The sequence below is a fragment of the Pecten maximus genome, chromosome 10 (assembly GCF_902652985.1).
Source record: "Pecten maximus chromosome 10, xPecMax1.1, whole genome shotgun sequence".
NCBI lineage: Eukaryota > Metazoa > Mollusca > Bivalvia > Pectinida > Pectinidae > Pecten > Pecten maximus.
In genome coordinates, this window is record NC_047024.1 from 3,955,318 (window position 1) to 3,975,619 (window position 20,302).

The following is a 20,302-nucleotide window of genomic DNA, read 5'->3' on the forward strand; positions in this document are numbered from 1 at the left end:
CATTTGACCCGAGATGAGCTGGTGATAGTAGTGGTAGCACTCGCGCTGGCCCCGACACAGGGGAACACCACACGCCTCGCACATGTAATAGGTTTTCACCACCCATCCTGACCTTGTTTTGACCTTCTTCAATTGACAGTAAACACAGGCTTTCAGTTGACGCCCTGGTCTTGTTACTAGCTTATGTCCCGGTATTTCTGATTGGAATGTTGAATGTGATCCATAGTCCTTAACTACGCATGAAGGAACACTGTTAGAATGACTTGTTGATTGAGAATGTATCAAGCCTACTGATTGGCTTATGTAGGCAATGTTTTCTCGAGGAACTGGTGTTCCTGAAAGGACAAAGAAACCACGATTACCCAATTTTTAAAGAAAACTTTTAATATGTAATCACATTGTTGTCACCATCAACAGTACCGAGACAAATTATAACAATTTCTACTTTTGTGAACTAGGGTTTATTAGTTTGTAGAACTTACTTTTTCTCTTGTGTAACAATTAGAAAAATAAAATGTTTCAAAATAAACCCTGACAACAAATGTACATTTTTTTGGGTCAAATTCAGCAGAGATATTCTGTCAATTTCCTACAATAACTTTCTAGACAAGGGATTATTCATCATTTCAGTGTTCAAACAACTTATGAAGTCCAGAAACACCACACAATTGCCAGAGTTACAGATAAAATATACCAATGGCTACTGATTGTCCTTGCATGCAGTGAAGTTATGTGAAAATTTATCCCCATTCTTATTTAGGATCTAGGCTGCTGAAGCTGAAGTCAATGCCCTGCATTTTGAAGCTCTCAGGTACAAAGTCTACATCCATTTGTGAGGAGAACTTTCGTAGAAGAAATTTGTACAGATTTTTTGGTGAGTCTACAAGGTGCTGATGCTCCTGTACTAGGTCATGATAACGTTCATAGCAATTAGTCTCCCCGCGACACAAGGGCACACCACATGCGTCACACTTATAGTAAGACTTCCTAGCCCAGCCTAGTCTGGTTTTATTTTTACTAATGGTACAGTAAGCACATGCACGGTTCTTCCCTCCAATATGTATGAGACGATGGTCAACACCTTGTATTTGTATCTGGTCCTGCCACTCTGGCAGGTTAGTCGTCATGGAAATGTTGGAATCGTTGCCTAGTAAGCTTGTTGCCATATTAGCCATCGAATGGTTACCAGACAGGCTAGTCGCCATGGTAACGGAGGAGGGCTTACCCTGCAGGAAGGTTACACTACTGCCCCCTGTAAAAATAAAGAAAGGCTCGGTTACTAGTGCCACTTCCTGCCAACTGTAATCACACTTTTTACTTCTGTTAAACAAAAGGAAAACCTGCTGGTGAAATGTGGATAAATGACCCAATTTTGACAGTTAATGTCTGATGTTTAATTCATATTGTCTTGATAGACAGCATGAATTAGACATGCGATGTGACACTAGTTTTCCTAGCCTTTCTTGGGTTCTATTTCAAGAGAAGACAAACAAATCAAGAACAGATTTTTTTTTTTTATTTCTATCCCAAATAAAACCACAAGATATAACGATAAAATACCACAAACAGGACAGACATCTATAAATAGTTACAAATATATCCGTACACAAAAAGAGTGCATTAAAACGTGCTTGGCTATAAATTCCATTCTAAACAGTTTAGCACCTCCAGGTAAGACAACCATCCTCACTTGAGCAGACACATGTACTGGAATATTGAACTCTGTGTAGATTAAAGAGATATAGCATTTGTATGACCTTGAGCAGACATGTGTACTTGAACTTTGACCTCTGTAGATTCACGAGATATAGCATTTGTATGACCTTGAGTAAACACTTGTATTGGAATATTGTCCTCTGTAGATTCACGAGATATGCATTTGTATGACCTTGAGCAGACATGTGTACTTGAACATTGACATCTGTAGATTCACGAGATATGCATTTGTATGACCTTGAGTAGACACTTGTACTGGAATATTGACCTCTGTAGATTCACAAGATATATCATTTGTATGACCTTGAGCAACATTTCATTTGTACCCACAATGTATACATACAGATAAAGGATATGCATCCAACTAAGCTTGCAATCAAATTTAAGGATCAAGAAATTCACAAATCTCATTGTACCAAGCACATCAACAATGACCATCATGTACTTCAACATTAGTATCATAAAATGTTTTTGTTTCAATCCCTAGCATACCCTATCCCTGTGCCTTGTTTAAAATCTTCAATCACTCATTGCATTTTCTCCAACGTAATCAAAATTTTATGTTGCACTTCAAAATGATCCTGTTGTTCCCATTAAAAAAGTTTCTGACATCAATTGAGTTTTAATACTGTTCCTCCTGGATTTTATTGTGGAGTAAAATCCTCACATCAAAGAGTCCATGTTCTCAATTTTATGTCTATAAATCCCTCTGTGGCATGTTTGGATTAGATGTGAACAATTTAATAACTGAAGATGATCCTGTTTGGCTCAATAAAGACTTACATAAAACTGTATCAATAAGCAGATTTGTCAAGTTTGAGAAATTTGATTTGCTTGATTTCAATAGATAATATTCCTAAGTGGGTTACCCAGCTACCAAAATGATAGTGGTGGCTCTACTGTCTTGAAAGAGTATTTAGCTGGTTTTGGCATGGAAGCTTTGATGGCCTTCTGCATCATCCGAGGTGACATGTCATCATGTTCCCTGCGTAGCTCATGATATCGCTGGTAACACTGCTTATTTTTACCCCGGCACAATGGCACATCACAGGTCTCGCACTTATAGTACGATTTTATCGCCCAGCCTGATTTAGTTTTAATATTATGCATTTGACAGAATGCACAGGCCTTCTTGTTGCCTTCGATGTGTATCATGGCATGACCTTCGATGTGGACTTCAGCTCCCTCCCCAATCTCTGGGGTAATGTCTGGAGCCTCATAATGCCATTTGCTTGTGTACATACCAGTGTCCGGCCCTGAAAGGGATAAAGAAAGGCTTTGTTACCATGTCCATTATCCAGTCTTTAATTTGCTTTTACATATTTTCTCAGTAAAGTTTTTTATACGTGTACATGCCTTTCTTTATCCACAGGAAGAGGGACAGCAACGTATCACAAAACTACAGCACACAACATACACAATGCATTTCTTCTGCTGAGAATACGTGTTCCAAAGGTTGGCAACAATACTTGGAACTGCATTTTTGCATACCTGTACATACCTGTACATCATACCTGTACATACTGTTCTAAGACATTACCAACAATTTCCATGACATAAATATTGGGTTCCTTCCTCATTTCAATAAAGAACGAAACAAAATGTATGTAATAATATAAAGTAACTTTTATTCAAACATATAACACAATTATACCCAACCATATGATATAGTATTTTATTTTCATTGATCGATGCCTATTTAAGTACAGGATCCTTATTCATATAGTGATAACATGATTTAAACACAGATCTATTTCTGATATCTACACACATTTCTTTCATTCCCTTTTAACGACACAAAGGTCATTCATGAACCAATGATCTCAGTTTTCCTTTTTCTTTATTCACAGATTGGTTTTACTCCGAATTAACCAGTCAATGTCACAAGGTCCCTGTTAACCAGTCAATGTGACAAGGTCCCTGCTAACCAGTCAATGTGACAAGGTCCCTGCTAACCAGTCAATGTGACAAGGTCCCTGCTAACCAGTCAATGTGACAAGATCCCTGTTAACCAGTCAATGTGACAAGATCCCTGCTAACCAGTCAATAAGACAGGATCCCTGTTAACCAGTCAATGTGACAAGGTCCCTGCTAACCAGTCAATGTGACAAGGTCCCTGTTAACCAGTCAATGTGACAAGGTCCCTGCCAACCAGTCAATGTGACAAGATCTCTGCTAACCAGTCAATGAGACAGGATCGTGGCTAACCAGTCAATGTGACAAGATTCCTGCTAACCAGTCAATGAGACAGGATCGTGGCTAACCAGTCAATGTGACAAGATCCCTGCTAACCAGTCAATGTGACAAGATCCCTGTTAACCAGTCAATGTGACAAGGTCCCTGCTAACCAGTCAATAAGACAGGATCCCTGTTAACCAGTCAATGTGACAAGGTCATGGCCAACCAGTCAATGTGACAAGGTCATGGCCAACCAGTCAATGTGACAAGATCCCTGCCAACCAGTCAATGTGACAAGGTCATGGCCATTCAGCCCATTTGTGTTCAATAAATGACCATTCATGAACATTACAACAGATACAGCTATTGATATGACTAAATCTCCTTCCATTTCTAAATTCACAACAGCAGGTTTGTGTTTGAACTGCCTGTCGCATTAATAACATTGGAAGGGCCTCATAGTCATGTACTGTGCTCAAACAAAAACACATCCTTTCACAGATTTGACGTTCACATGGGGAATCTTACAGACTAAGGTTGTGATTATGGTGTTAGCTAAGCCCATGTTAGATGTAACTAGAAAATAAAATCCTCTTAGTGACTATTGTATAAATCTTTTTAACAATTTATTGGAGACAAATCTATATGGGCTAATCAACACAGGTTTCTTACCGGGAAACAGATGTTTCATTTTCTGATGCTTGATAAAGAGGTATTTGGATGGGAAGGACACAATACAATCTGCTCAGTGGAAGCAAGTCGGAGTACCAGGTGTCATTAAATCATAATCTCCCAAAGGCTGTACAGGCTTCACAATAAGCCAAATGATCACCCTTGGAAAATGATTGCAGAAAGAATTGGAAAAGATACTTCAATCCTCTTGTATCACATCATCTGAATCCTTGGCCCCTATCTATTATGATTACATGTCAGACTGTTATTTTGCAGTGCTAATTCCATTTGATTTGAAAATATTTTATTCCATCACACCAGCCTGTCAGTTGTCTACAGTAAGAATTACCCACTATTCTTGTGTAAATGATTACTTGTCATGTGACTTGTTGCTATGACAACTGGTTATGTGTTGTATTGTTTTGACAACTGTTCATGTGACGTTGTGTTATGGCTATTGGTCATGTGATGCTGCAGGTGCGAGTGTCGGGCAAAACATTTACCACACACGGGGCACACTGGCCCTGTACCATGATAGGTTCGTTGGTGGTCATAGTAACCAGAGTAGGATTTGAACCCCTTGCCACATACGACACAGAAGTGGAGGTAATCTACAGAATGCTGGGATATCAAGTGTTCCCCAAGCTGTTTCCTATTGACTGCAGAGGTACCACATATTTTACAGACAAATCCAATTTCCTCCTGAGAATGACTATGTGTATTTAATTCATCAAGAGTCCAAAAGTTTTTGAAGCAGGTCTGACAATTATATGTGGCCTCCCTTGAAACCAAACTCGGGGAATCTCCAGGCAAAGTCATCGCACTCATGTTGAAAACCGGATTACCATGACCTATATAAAATATAAAGAGGACGTTTGGTGACCTTATGTTTGTGAAGGTTGTTCAGTTGTTAAATACCTAAAGAAGACAGGTAGGGTGACCTAACTCTACATTTATTTGGTGGAATCGTAATCTTGTAAAACCTAACTCTACATTTATTTGGTGTAATCGTAATCTTGTAAAACAATCAGGATTTTGGACTGCCAAGTAACCAGACTTTATATTGATTGGTTATTTTCATTCTCATTTTAGTTTCCAGTAACAACCACTTAATGCATCAGTTTTTCTCATTGGCACATCATTGTTATCAACATGACCATATCTGTATTAAGGATCAAGACCACATCCAATAACGATAATTTTTTATAAGATGTATTTGTCTTGTCATCCTGAACACTTTCAGGAAATACTGCATTGCTTTATGTCTGTGATTAATAACAAGGATGTTTATGAAAACAGTAGCTACACAAAGACCCCTGACAATCACGTTAAGTCGGCAACACAGTGACGCACAAAGACCCCCCCCCCCCCCCCCCCCCCCGACGACCACGTTAAGTCGACACAAAGACCCCTGACAATCACGCAAGTCGACACAAAGACCCCCCCCCCCCCCCGACGACCACGTTAAGTCGACACAAAGACCCCTGACGATCACGCAAGTCGACAAAGACCCCTGACAATCATAGTAATTCGACACAAAGACCCCTGAAGATCACTTTAAGTCTACACGAAGACCCCCGACGATCATGGTAATTCAGCAACAGTAGCTACACAAAGACACTCGGTTATCACATTAAGTCAGCATCACAGTTGATCATCATTGTACAGGAAGCAGGAACTTGAGCCAATAGTCAGGAGCTTTCTAACCTCCAGAGTACAACTTGGCCGATCGAAGAGAACATATTGACTTTGTACAAGGTGGATATTCAATGTAACAACTTTTAACACACGTGTTCTTTAAGGTTTTGCATGTGTTTGTAAGTCTTGCCACACCTCTGACAAACAAATGGCCGCTCCTTGGAATGTTTTCTCATGTGTACAAGCAGCCGGCTCTGGCGTGCGAAGTACTTGCCACACACTTGACATGTAGGTAGGTTTTCCCCTACAGCGTGGTTACTTTTATCATGGTCGTACAAACCCGAATATGCCTTAAAGCCCTTGCCACATTCAAAACAGAAATGCGAGTATTGAAGGCTGTGGTTGTCATACATGTGCTCCTTCAGACTGGCCTTATCTATACAGTTTACGCAGCAGATTCGACAGTTGTACACTTTACTGGTTGAAATGACAGCGGCTGCACTGTTCGCCGTGTTAGTAACCTGCCTGCCTGTCGATTGACCTGCATACTGGTTACCATACCAACCGCTGTCCATCTCGCTCACATTCTGGATGCTGGGTAAAAATGGCTGCTTGAAAGTCCCAGTCAAGTCTCCTAAAAACAAGAAAGAACTAATGTTCTTTGAGAGTTCTTTTGAGAATACAACTTCCTTCTGAAAACAGTTTCACATATCTTAAATTCCATACCAGCAATAGCGAATGTCATTTGCCAAAAATATCTTTCTTTTTCACAATGGATTATCGACAAGTGCCTTAAACCACTTGTCACTATATTCAATTAAACATACTCAAACAGTTCCACATTTATTTCCTAATTCTTCCGTATACCCAAATCTATAACTCCATTTTGTAATAATTGAAACAAACTTAGCTACTCAAACTTTCCAACCACTTAAACTCAATTTTGATTCAAACTTTCACACCTATTCCTAACAATGGTTGTATTAGTCTAACATTATGGTCATTATCACAGATGTATATAATTCCTATAAATAATTCAACTCTCAGATCCTAGCAGTACATTTATTGGCACCAGTTTCAACTTACTAATAATCAAGTTTATTCTGCATCATTATAAGACCCCCAGTAACTTGTATGATTCATACAGATTGACACAGCCAGTAGATTGTAAAATTAATCAGTAGATTGTAAAATTAATCATGAACTCAGTGTTTTACACCGACATCCATCATTACACCGTATACAGCCAGTAGATTGTGACGTTATCATGAACTTGCTGTTTTACACCAACATTACACCTGTACACAGCCAGAAGACTCCAGTCAATAACACCAGAATCTGTATGTTTATATGAGAGAAAGAGTTTACTGGAGTGAAACAGCAAAATACTTTATCACTAGCTAGAGAACATGTCTTCGACAACTTATGATCTACTTGTCGGTGAATGTGTGGCGCTTCAAACTTGGCCGTCAAAAACTTATGAACTACGTGTCAGAGATGTTTCAAACTGAAGAGGATCCATTTCTATGTATAGATTTGTTCTAACGATGTCTGATCCGAGACATCATCTTTACTGCTGCTCTGTTGTCTAGGGTGATAGTCACAGAACGTGTTTCTGATGCCTTTGTCTATAGCCACAGTACAAGCTTTCCATGCACGCTGCTGTAGGATGAAATGCTCCAGTGGATAATACGTAAAAACAAGCTCCCTAACCATGGCCAGCTTCTCGACATCCAGTGAAGGCTTGCCTTTCCTCCCATAACAATTATGGTCCTTAAGTTCCGAATCTTCAAACATGTAACGTACCAGTCTCCAGGCGAAGTTCTGTCTCGAGTAGGAAGAACCAAATATTTCATATACAGCCTCCTTGTCTTGTGTTTCTAGTTTAACATCACAAGTCGGCTCTTCTAAACCTTTCTGAATGACTGAAGAGCTGGATTTATCCTTCTTTCTTTTAGGCGTACTCTGTTCAGCTAAAGGTGATTTCTGTGTCATAATCTCTGGTGATTGATTTTCTAACAACTCACTGTACGAGATATCTAGACCCGGACTTGTCTCGCTTTGTAGCAGAGAAGTGGCAGATGAATTTTGTAATTCCCAACTATGGGCAACACCTCCTGTTCGCCATTTATCAGATCTTCTGCCTGAAAATGGACACAACAGAGAGGTATATAGCCTTGTCTAAAGGAATTCTGCCGATTTCAAATTCCGCATCTACACTAACTCATTCCGACTATACATCATTGGACTGTCGCTCTACACTGTATCATCATATGACTGTCATTACTCCATCATAACTGTAAAATGTATAACAACACTTGGTGATAGAAGGGATTGTACTAGCATGTGAATACAGCATCACAACAGCCCTAACATCTCCTTCAAAAACACACTAGATTTGAATTTGGGATTGGAAACTAATTTATATGATCGTAAATGAACGCGACAGTACATGAATGATCTCAATGTATCACCAATGCTACATCAAGACTTTCTTTTATTCGACGATTTCCATGTAACAATTTCTCAGTACTGCATTTTGAGAAAATATGATTTTTGGTGGAGGGGATAAACAGCAATATAAATATAGTGAAGGTTTGAATCTCCTTTAAAACCCAACCAAATTGGGAGTTGATATAATTTAAGCTATTTGATTCCATCATCACCAACAAAATATAAATAAATCTGTGATCAACAAGGACAAATTAAAATTCATCCACCAATGAAAACTTCCAAAATCTGCATCAAAACTAAGAAATTGCCCCTTAAACATATGTTACAATAATTTCAACATACGGGTGAAAACCAAATGCCTTCAACCAAACACATTCTATACATGTATCTGGTACGGTTGTTCTCTACTCAATTACATTTAAACGTTTCAAATTTTATTTCATCTCCAACATCTGAAACTTCTCCAACTTTCCTGATATTGCAGCGGTTATATATTTATTGAGGTATAATTTTTACCAAAACTATATCTTGTACCCCCCCAACTCATTACAACATTCCTCATCACACAATGGTGTGTGTTCGCGAAGGTCATTATTCAAGGTCATCAGTAAATCAGTGTAAGGTAATTTACGGTTATCAAGCATTCGATGCATCATTTTTTCTTTATCATTAACTGCAAGCATTCTCTATCAACATCTAAGTGAATTTTAACACCAATGCTCCATAGTGATCTTCCTGAGCAGTAGGCCAACTACTGCACACAAGTTACAGAGGGTCAGCTCCACTTGGTAAACCAGATCGGTGGAGGGAGGGGAGTGCTCAGTATGTACTGGGAAAACCTTGTGTTGTCTAGATCTGTATCTCTTGTATATTTTTAGAAACAAATTATTCAGATATTTACTGGAAAATCTGTGTAAAATGTTTATCCTTTTTTCTTCTTCATTAAGGCAAACAAACACAAGGTATCCCCAGTTATGATATGTTTGTGTATCTGACCACTTACCTGCATCAAGTTCAATCTGTAGCAAACAGCCCTCTGCCAAAAACTAGTCCTCATATTTTTGAAAAATTATTATTTATTATCTGATGTAAGAAATGCTGAGATATCTGATCATTTTGTTCTATTTTTTTTTTGTGTGAAATTGACTGAGCAATGTAGAACTTTTGTGGACTGACCGAACAGAATGAACTTTCTTATGCTGAATCCTCTTCCTTCAGTCGGCAAGCATGCAGTTTTCTATTAGCTATAATTTAAGGAGGCTCATCCCCAAGAATTAACAGACACGTTTTTTTTTCTTAATTTCTTTTTATACAAAATTGCCTTGCAACAAAATTTTGATTTAAAAAAGATAAATTTACAATTTTTACAGTCATCTCTATGACACAGTGTCATTGAAATGACAATACATAATGGGAGGTGCCTCCTTAACATACCTTATAAATGTTTTATGTGTGCGTGTGTTTGTGTGTGCAAAGGGTCTTCAGGAAATTGGACATACACATGTAATAAAATTGATTGTTTGGTAAAGGCAAGTACATATCAACAGACCCTCAATGACCAAACACTCAATGATACTACTACATTTCCTAGTATTGGAAAACATAGCACTGTAAGGCAGTAAAAACTATAAAACACATTGCTGCCTGCATTTTACTTTCACTTTCCATATATATTATATTTAAAAGGAATGACCACCCCATAATCAAGCTAGCAATATTTAAACATCTTAACATGCATTTAGTTTCTGACTGGACAACAAAGGTCTGTTAACATGTAGCATGCTATGCTTCTCGCTAAACATGTTCTTACTGTACCATCAACAGGTAAGAATTTCAGTGGCAGAACATGACAATTTCTCTTATTTTAACTTAATAGGCAGCAGACAGGCATGATTTGCTTTTAAATCTGTTTGCATCTTGAGATACTTCTACAAGTGTGAATTATTTGCTTTTCAGCAGAAAACTTTTGAAAATATATATTTCATCATTTTTAATAGCTTAATATGATATTGATGGTACTAGTAAGAAGTATTCGAATTTGTCAGCTTGCAGTACATGTACAGGTAACTTTGTGTATCACACTGTTGGATCAGCCAACAATTAATTACATGTATATGTACTCTTATGCTTCAAATTCCAACTTTAATGCCCTATATACAGGTCTCATCTTTCCAACTTTGAACAACTGTGATTAGAACTAACGACAACTGTTTAACTTTGGATCAGATGAGCCTATCGGACACAAAAGTTGGAATTTTTACCAACAAAATATTTATTTCGCAATAACAGTAATTAACAATGTTCTGCATTTTTAACCAAGTAATGAATTTATTATGATAAGATTAGAGCTATATTTAGCAGAAACCTTGTGTACATATCTATAAACATCCATTTCATGAATATTAATGTTTCTTGTTTGTATGATTAAAAAAATCATTCCTCCTTTGCTGAATAAACAAGGAAGAAAATAAAGTGTTTTGTTAATAATTTTTTCAACAACCGCTTCAAATTTTTGGTTTGTTCTTAGAAACATCAATGATTTTGTAAGTGATTAAAAACCTTTCCTTTTTCTCCTACTAAATCCACTATCACAATATTTCAAAACTTTGTTAAAAGCAGCAGAGAAAAGCTAAGCATGTTTGTTCAGTTTCATTACTAGGAACAGCTCAGCAAGCTCCAAGAACCTGTTACTGAACCAAACATACCACAAACTAAATCTTATGACAAGTTCATACTATAATAACATATACAACAAAATCATGTTCAGTCTGGTGTAAAAATTAATCCATAAATGGCAGTAGTTCGGCATCAAAATCACAAAGCTCTAAACTAATCTTTCAGTTGCACTTTTTGAATTCCATTTTAAAGTATTTTCTTCTTTCCAATGACCAACTTAAAATGGTCATACTTGAGGCAGGAAAATGATCTTTTAATTCAAAAAGTTAATTTTTGAACCGAACACCAGACATGAAATGATAAAAGATGAAGGAACATTAAAACAATCTGTAAACATGCGAGACTGACTCCATGCCACTTTACTACTCTCCTAGACCTTGATGACTGAAGGTTGTATCAGCTTTCAATTCATCCTCCCTGTTTCTAGCTTACTTAGGGCTTGCCTCCGATTCTGGAATGTTCTCTTGATCATCAATTTACAATTCGACAAATCTTGTCTTTGACCTTCAGATGCATGACATCAAGACTTGACCTTTGACCTCCATTTAATGTCGATAGGACCTTGCTTCCTTGAATATCTAATTTTACCCTAGACCTCAGTTGAGAATTAATAAACAATGTTTCCTTGACTACAGACATTTAACCTTTGACTGCCATTTACTATTGACATAACCTTGTTTTCGTGACTATAGATACTTGACCTTTGACCTTGTTTTTCTTTTGGTCAGATTTCTGCCCAAGGTGGTTTATGTTCTACTGTGTATACCCAAACATTCGTGTAATTTTTAAATCGTATTTTAATTTTCATCTTAAAATATTAAATCCATTACCAAGATACCTATCCTATATATATATGACTTTTTAGTATTTTGAGTCGAGACATGACAGACTGTTTAACTGTTCCTTTGGAGCAGGTATACGTGATAATTCAGCAAATCCAGAAGAAACTATCTTGAAAAGTTTTCGAATAATTGAAGAGTGAAGGAAAATAGAGTTACCAACAAACAAAAAATTTCCAATAAAAAATCATTTTACATTTTTTTTTGCAGGATCACAATTGAGATACAAATTTTGAGGACCACTGTTAAATCTTTCTTTTCAGTGTCATTAATGTTAAAAATCTGATCATGAATTTCTCTAGATCTTGCTTTATCACATAGATCAGCTCCAATCAAAATAGGAAATGTGAAATGAATGAAACCTACCTTTGAATGTTCCCATGTACCAAGAGTTGTTTTGATCACCGCTTATGTTGCTTCCTTCATTTGACATTTCCTCGCGTGCCCAATCCTCTATTTCTTTATCACTAGTATCGTCCTGGTCATCCGGCATTCTTCCTTGGTGAATACGCATAACCCCCTCCTCTGGCATGTCTACATGCATATCAAGTCCTCCTGTTTCATGATTGCTTGCTTCTATTTTCACTATACTCAAGTCTGGTGTCATATCTGCTGTGCTCTGCATGCCCGCTGCTTCAGATGCCCTCCTGTTAAAGACAAATTTGTTAATATTAAAATTTTCTCCTATAAATAGTATTAAATACATGTTTATCTGTACAAAATTATAACATTAGTAACAAAAAATTAGAATTTAATTATTACAAAACTATTATAGTATTACCTATTGAATATATTTTAAACATTTAACGCATTGTTAATCTGTTGTGTAGCACATGTTTTACCTGTTATCCCTCGCCCGTTCAGCAGGTGAAGCAGGTGCACTTCTAGGCTTCTGCACTGATTTACTACTGGATGGCGAACCTAGAGGAAGGGACATGGATGAGGGCGAAGACATTCCTGCTTGCATTGCACTTCCTGCTGCGAATGGTTTTGGTTGGTTGATAGGCGACATAGACATTGGAAACGGTCTTTGCTGAGGTGTACTACTTAACTGGCCATCTCCACTCTTTTGTTTTCCACTGCTATAACTGTCCATATCTTGTCTTTGTGAAAATCCTGAGAACTGCATCTCTGAAAGTCTTTGTTGGTCCTGACCTGATGAAGAATCAACTGTTGAGGAGGAGGGGGGTTCAGGTCCAGACGATGATGGAGGATGAGGGTCTTGGAAGATGGTTAATGGGCTGACGGTGATGGACCCTCGAGATGAACTAGATGATGTGATTGTGTTGGTAGCAGCAGCAGGGGTGGAGGATTGGGTATCAGGATTGCCAAACACATTGACAACACTAATATCTGGTTCTGTGTTAAACTGGCTAGTTACTGCAATAGACACTGCTGCAGACCTCTGTGATGAACGAGATGATGATGATGATGATTGTCCAGAATCTTTTTCTGGGGGCTCTGTCTGTACAAGTTCAATACTTTCTTCCACAATTTCTATAACACCAGGCTGGGAGTTCCTCCCAGTAGCACCTTGACGACCCATACCTGACCCGAGTTTGGGGACTCGGTCCCAGGGATCTGGGGCTCCAGCCATGTAACTATGGGACATACTCGCTGTATCATCAGCTTTGTCTGACCCTATCACAGTAACATCTGAGGGACTTCCTCCTCTGTGTAACCTTGGTCGCTTACTTCCTGGACTTCCAGGCCGAGGGAAATCGGAAACACGTTTAATTATTCTTTCAGAGGCAGTTTTCTGCAAGCCAGTAGCACGGACATGACGAAATTCAGCAAGGTCATGTCCAGAAAAGGAATACTTGTATGCAGATCCTGGAAATGGTGCACCTGTTTTGGCATTCATACATTTGTAAAAGTCAGCACAACATTTGATAACACTGTCAACTTGTAAAAGTCTGGCTACTTTCTCAACATCACGAACATTTTCCTCTGTTAACATCATGAAGCCTTCATATAAATACTGTAGGAATGTGTTGACGGATTCTTGTTTGATGTCGGCTGCTAGACGAACTTCTAGATGTGAACCTGCCGACGCATTTTCCATTGACTGAAGCATGGGACATGCTGCCACCAGCACAACTCGGTGGGCCTAAAGAAAGAAAGAAAGAAAAAAAGATATATATTACAATGATTAATTTTTAAGGTAAATATTATATTAAAATTATTGGTAAATCAAATTATCACTATATAATTTTGGACAAATGACAATACTGGAATTATCATTAATTATTGTACAGGAAGTTGTGAATGACTTCACTATGGCGAGCACAGCTGTGAAACACAGCTACAGAGCCACAACAAATAACAAATTTGTGATAACAGGTATATTTTTGTTTTAAGAAATCCTTCTGAATCATGACCTATGACACTGCCAACTAGTTTCAGCTTGGTGAGAACTTACTTTTGTGATAATCTGACCAGTTTTAATGATGGCATCACATAACATCTGACTCTTCCACATGTGTGACAGCTGGCAGAGTAGAGAGCTGGAGTGGATCTGGTTCATATAAACCTTCTGGTAATTCATACTGGACATCTTGTTGGCTTGTCTGAAGTAATATTTGGCCAATCCTGTAAATAAATATGAAAAAAAAAAATCTTAACTCACTTTTATTCAATGACCTTGACCTGTTAACTTTTTGTTTAATTCCTAACAACCTTAAACCACAACAAAATTTTACCTTGACCTTAGGTGAGTCAGCGTGACTAAAAACTGATCAGTTGACTTCTTGCTTTATTTCAGTAATATATTAACCTAACTTTATTATGCATTAATCCACCAGTACCCCATATATTTGTATGAGATTATACAAGATAGAAATCCCAAACACCATTTGGGAAGGCCCAACTAATCTTAGGATGTATGCATAAACCCAGAGTACTTCCTCTTCATTCTTAATTTCTACCAAAATGTCTACCAATGAAGGTACAGAAGTGACCATGACCTGTAACCAAATGACCTTGATAATTTTGAATTGATACTAAAAGGCCCTATTCCCAAGTGGAGATCACAGGGCTTGGACACCGTCATGTTAAAATCTCCACCATGTCGTGAATAACTACTTTGCACAATGCACAATAATGTAAAATATCAGAAGTGTTAACTCGAAAATTCTGAGAAGTTCTTAGAAACGAAAGTTGAAAGATGGACATACTTATGATTACGAAAGGGCACTCACATCTTTTTATTGGACCAAAACAGCAGCTGGAGCCAAAACTGAAGAAAACCTTGTCAAAATCTAATCTTTTGTGGAATCTGACCATTATTTTTTCGAAGTTCAAATATAGTTCAATTTTGACCACTCCTCTTCATATTTTACAAGAATTGTACCAACTTAAATCACGTGTCACAAACCAGAACAAAGAAAATATTAATTCTGATTATTAATGAGGGCTTGGATTTCCAAGCAATTGAGACACATTTCCATGTCCCTAGTAATAATGAGAGTTGTAACCATTTACCAATAATATTCATTATAGTAACATTTTTTGCTTGAAAAGATGTATTTCTCTTCATTTTGGGAGAATATCACACTTTTTTAGCTAGCAGAAACAGTCTGTAATTTAATGTAACAAAGGGCCAACAGTTTGAAAAGAAATTTGTGGAAAACAGAGGGCAAGAATCTAGAGAGGTATGTAAGGGGCTAAGGGCAGTAACTTAAGCGAAAATAGTCAAATCAAAATCCCACTTGCAGGAAAAATCAAAGTACTGGAAGTACTGTAAACGAACATTATTGTTTAATGCAAAATCAGTAATCTTCTAAGTTTAAAGTCGATAAATTTACTGATATTGATTTAGGAATTAATTGCAAATAATTTGAAATGTTTGCAGCTGTTCTGATATGATTGAACACATGCATGTTTCTGTAAGGTCCTAATTGAAATTGGAAGTTTGTTGATCTATCTTGGATGGATGAAAATAAAATATGTCTTTCTTTCGGGAAGGCATCATCAGTTATAATACAGCCAGGACTCTGTGACCTTATTGATGCCAACTTCTAATATGCACTAAATTTAGGCTAGTTCCATCGTTAGTTTAGCATATTTCAACTTAATATGATGAAACACACATAAAGAACTACTGAAAACCAAAACCAGAGCTGCTAATCAAGGCTCGGATTAGGAATGTATCCTATTGAAACTGTACTCAAGCATGTATAGTACTTCAAAACAAAAAACTTGACTCCTTTTGTTCAGGAATCATTTGATGTTAATAAATCTTTATATGAGAAGATATACTTCTGGTATAATTACAGTATTGTACACAATGTGATAAAGAATAACAACCATACAAAGACTATCTTCATCAAATAATTCAGCAAACAGGAAAAGAAAACTTCAAGCTTCATTTTCAACTTCAAAGCTGATAACGGTTACAGTCCATTCGATGGGATGACACATTCCCTATTTATTGTCCCTTTCCAATGTTGATCATCCAATCAAAGTGAACCACACAGTTCAGCAATGTTATTGCACAAATCACATCCTTTATGTGGAGAGGACAGTTTTCGGGGTGTCATAAGATTCCATAACTGTATGCAAATTTGTGAATCATTCCATATCTATATCTATATATATACCGTACGTGTATATATTTACACATATCAAAATTGGAATGACACAGGAGATTTGCAAGTTTAAGTTCACCATCAGTCATAGGAGGTTTATGTAAAATGTTATATTTATTGGGGTAATTAATAATTTTGATAATATATTTATGAAGCTCTATTCTGTACTTTCTACCAGTGCTTATATTAGAGAATGGACACAATTATATGTTCTCCAATGTCAAAATTAATAATATGCAAAATATTAGGGGTTTATTTGACCGAGACATATTTAAAATGTTTGTAATTATTCGCCATTCGAGGCCTGATTGCCGTCATAGTTGAATTACCAAAATGGACCTGAAATGAATATTTTTAAAAGAGAATGATCTGTGACTTGAATATTTCATAAAAATAATTTAATACATCGTTTATTCACTTCATTCAGATCTTCAGACACAACATAATTTGTGAAGTCATATATAGAAATATATGAACAATTTTGTTATTGATTTATAATTCACACAAGTAAGCACTAGATGTAAGCAGTAAGTATATGTACCGCTATCTACTGGCATGACTTTGAGTACAGTAGACTACACTCGCTATGTGGATATTGACAGGATAACATATATTTACATACTAATTCAATTTTAGAATTGTAACTGAATCTTGTAACAGCATGGCACAAATAGTCATCTGAACATTTGTTGTATATTGAAAAAATATTTAAGGTAAATACATTTTATTAACTCATTTGCTTGACTTCAATTTTCAGTTTATCAATTCATCGATTACTCCGTGTTTGAAGTATGGTGTAGTGAGAATTTCAAGTCTTGATCATGACTTGATGAAAATTCTAAATTAACAAATTATTAAAATGAATTTGTTTGAAAAAAAAACACAAGTTCCACAGCAATATTATATAGAGTATCAATCACAATATATCAGAAGTTATAAAACTACAGATAATAATTAACGGCCGAATATCAAATTAAGTGAATATCACAAGTATTTTTGCATTTGTTTTTAGATAATCCGGATTTCCGTCTTTAAAAAAAATTAACCTAGTAGACGTAGTGCATAGTAAACGTAGCCATGTAACAGCTGATTTTAATCAGAATGACTTAACATGAACTTAACACCGTCTCAGTAGTTCGTCACAATCGAAAATTTGGTCGTGAATTCGGTATTTTGCAAATTATTTCAAAATACTTCAAGGTAAATGAAAAACAAATTCTCGTAAAAATATCGATTTTGGGTCCACTATCGGCCATTTCGGTAATTAAACTCTAACGACAATCGGGCCGCGATTCGCAAATGAATAATTAATTTAAAATTCAGTCAAATAAACCTCTAATATCTTATATATGATACAATCGGGCATTGCAGAACATATATTTTGGTCAATCCTCTGAAAATAATGCCAGTTTATATTATAATTAAGCCCCATTTTTTTTCGTTTCGGTATTTCCAAGTCCGCTTCACGTGTGGTCCGTTTTAGTAAATATTCTCGTCTTTGCCGAAATAAAAACAAGCTATATAATTGTTCATTTTAAACATGACAACTGCCAACCACACGTATCCAAATATGTTATTGTTGATATCATCTGAATATTGCCGTAATTATCTGTCACTTCGATTGTAAACCCCCTGCCAAAGTCATGGAAGAATCGACCAATCAAATTGGTTTAACTTTTGATTTCCGTAATCTTGCAGTTACCTCCCTTACAACAGTAAATACGTTCCAAGTATCGCCTACAACAAGCAATCCCGTGCACATAACAAGATTGATCATTTGCATTCGATTTATTGGTCATTTTCGTCAAAGGAAATTGATATATGGAAATCGATGACAACGTTAACACTATGACCAGTCACCCTGACCACAAATGCCACCTAATTATAAGTCTATACATATTTACAGTTCTTTCTCGCAAACACCGTTAACACGTACAGTAACCTATAGTATGATACAATGTATCGTCTCGTATGCCGTTATCGATATATTTCTTTCTCTAAATTATAGAAATACACACCTAGTTGATAATGATGTAACATTCTAGAATATACATATTACACATTTAAGTAAATTGCAGACATATTTGCTGACCTATGCTATACTGTCAGCCGTTTTGGAATGAACACGGAAGAGCAAAACATTCTAAACATCCGGAGACGAATGCGCCTGCGCAATAGTTGTTTACATAAATATATTGACCTGGAGTTATTTGCAAAGTTCAGGTTCATTTAGTCTTAACATTTCGCTAGCGTTATGCATTTCTCAAATCGTATGCATCTTGAAAACATCTACTGAATATATTTCAACATTTTCGGTAAAACTACTATATAAAACGAAGATGTTTTTGCAGGTAAATTATTTGAAGCGTAAGGCAATGAGGGCAGCCATATTTCATTGAAACAGACAGTAGATGGCGTATTGGTGAATGTGGTTACCAAATATGGTCATATTTCTCAGCCCAGTTCTTGATGGCAATAACCGAACATTAATGTTCGTTTAAAAATGACATATGATTATAAAACCTACAAGGGATTTATCTAGAATTTAGGAAAAACTACCCTTTTTGGACCAAAGGTGAAAATCAGTTCTGAAAAGGGGGAAATTTGAAAAATCCTAAAGTTCCAGTTGTTTTTTTTACCTTATAAACACATTTTCTAAGTGAACACAGCCAACGGTTAATTAGGAAAGCAAATCTGGAGGATTGTGGGAAATAATTGCCATAAAAATGAGGGAAAATACAATATTTCCCTGTATACTAGCTTTCAGAGAGATAGGTTGACTAATGTAGATCTCTAGACAAAAATTAAATACCAAAATAAACAAGGAAAAAAACTTTTGCTAAAAGAGCACAGCATGACAGAACAATATTTCTCGCATACTTCACAGGGTTCGCAGTTGCCAGGGAAAAGATAAATTGATAATATAACGCTGCTCACAATAACGCAACATCATCATTTTACGTCGAGTAGCCATGTCTTCAATGAGGATGTCATTAATATTGATGCACATTCCGAAGAGCAGTGCAGATGGCACAATGAAAAACTTTCATAAAAGTCAACATTTGCTTGCAAGTACGCGAGAAAAATAATCAAACATGGGTCTGTTCCACGAACAAGGATATCTCAACCCTCGTGTAAGAGGCTGGCTGGCCAGCACTCGGCAAGCCTTGTGCTTACAAGCCAAATTCTTGCACTCGGGTCGAGATATCCCTGTTCACGGAACAGACTCATATTAGATTCTATTATTATCTTACCCTGGACAGGTATATCCGCAATTTTACCTCAAGTTAAGACAAGCTACAACAATTGCATTTCATCACGTTGACAATTAATCACGTCAACATTTCCTCGCATTGATGTAACGTCCATACTAGATAGATAAGAGGATAAACAGGGCAAGAGAAAAATAATCATTCACCATCATGGAAGCGAGACAGGGGAATCTGAACCCTCTGGGTAAGATACTGAGCCGCCAACACTTGGATTAAGGGGGTGAAAGATTCTATTAATACTCAAATCGAATGCCATATGACATCTTGT

The 20,302-nt window shown here is 36.7% G+C and overlaps 1 protein-coding gene and 1 long non-coding RNA gene across 31 annotated transcripts in view; one reads left to right on the forward strand and one right to left on the reverse strand.

Moving 5' to 3' along the window:
• LOC117336493 (zinc finger and BTB domain-containing protein 17-like) overlaps positions 1 to 20,302 on the reverse strand; it is a 122,569-nt gene that overhangs the window by 100,515 nt on the left and 1,752 nt on the right. For 23 of the 30 annotated variants that reach the window (XR_004534634.1, XR_004534633.1, XM_033897065.1 and 20 more), the window contains exons 2-4: positions 14,596 to 14,765; positions 13,016 to 14,283; positions 12,540 to 12,820 (exon numbers count right to left, since the gene is read on the reverse strand). Coding sequence is in view for 28 of the 30 variants with exons in the window: in XM_033897065.1 (XP_033752956.1) it covers positions 12,540 to 12,820; positions 13,016 to 14,283; positions 14,596 to 14,730 (1,684 nt within the window). In the remaining 2 variants the exon portion in view is untranslated. Of the gene's footprint in view, positions 1 to 112; positions 336 to 358; positions 1,253 to 1,499; positions 2,973 to 4,933; positions 5,418 to 6,078; positions 6,839 to 6,878; positions 8,349 to 12,539; positions 12,821 to 13,015; positions 14,284 to 14,595; positions 14,766 to 20,302 lie in introns of those variants that run through there. The other 7 variants (XM_033897088.1, XM_033897072.1, XM_033897079.1 and 4 more) reach the window with 7 other exon arrangements.
• Positions 3,237 to 4,736, forward strand: LOC117336496. The gene is made up of 2 exons (XR_004534635.1): positions 3,237 to 4,136; positions 4,193 to 4,736. It is a non-coding gene; the product is annotated as an uncharacterized LOC117336496 (long non-coding RNA).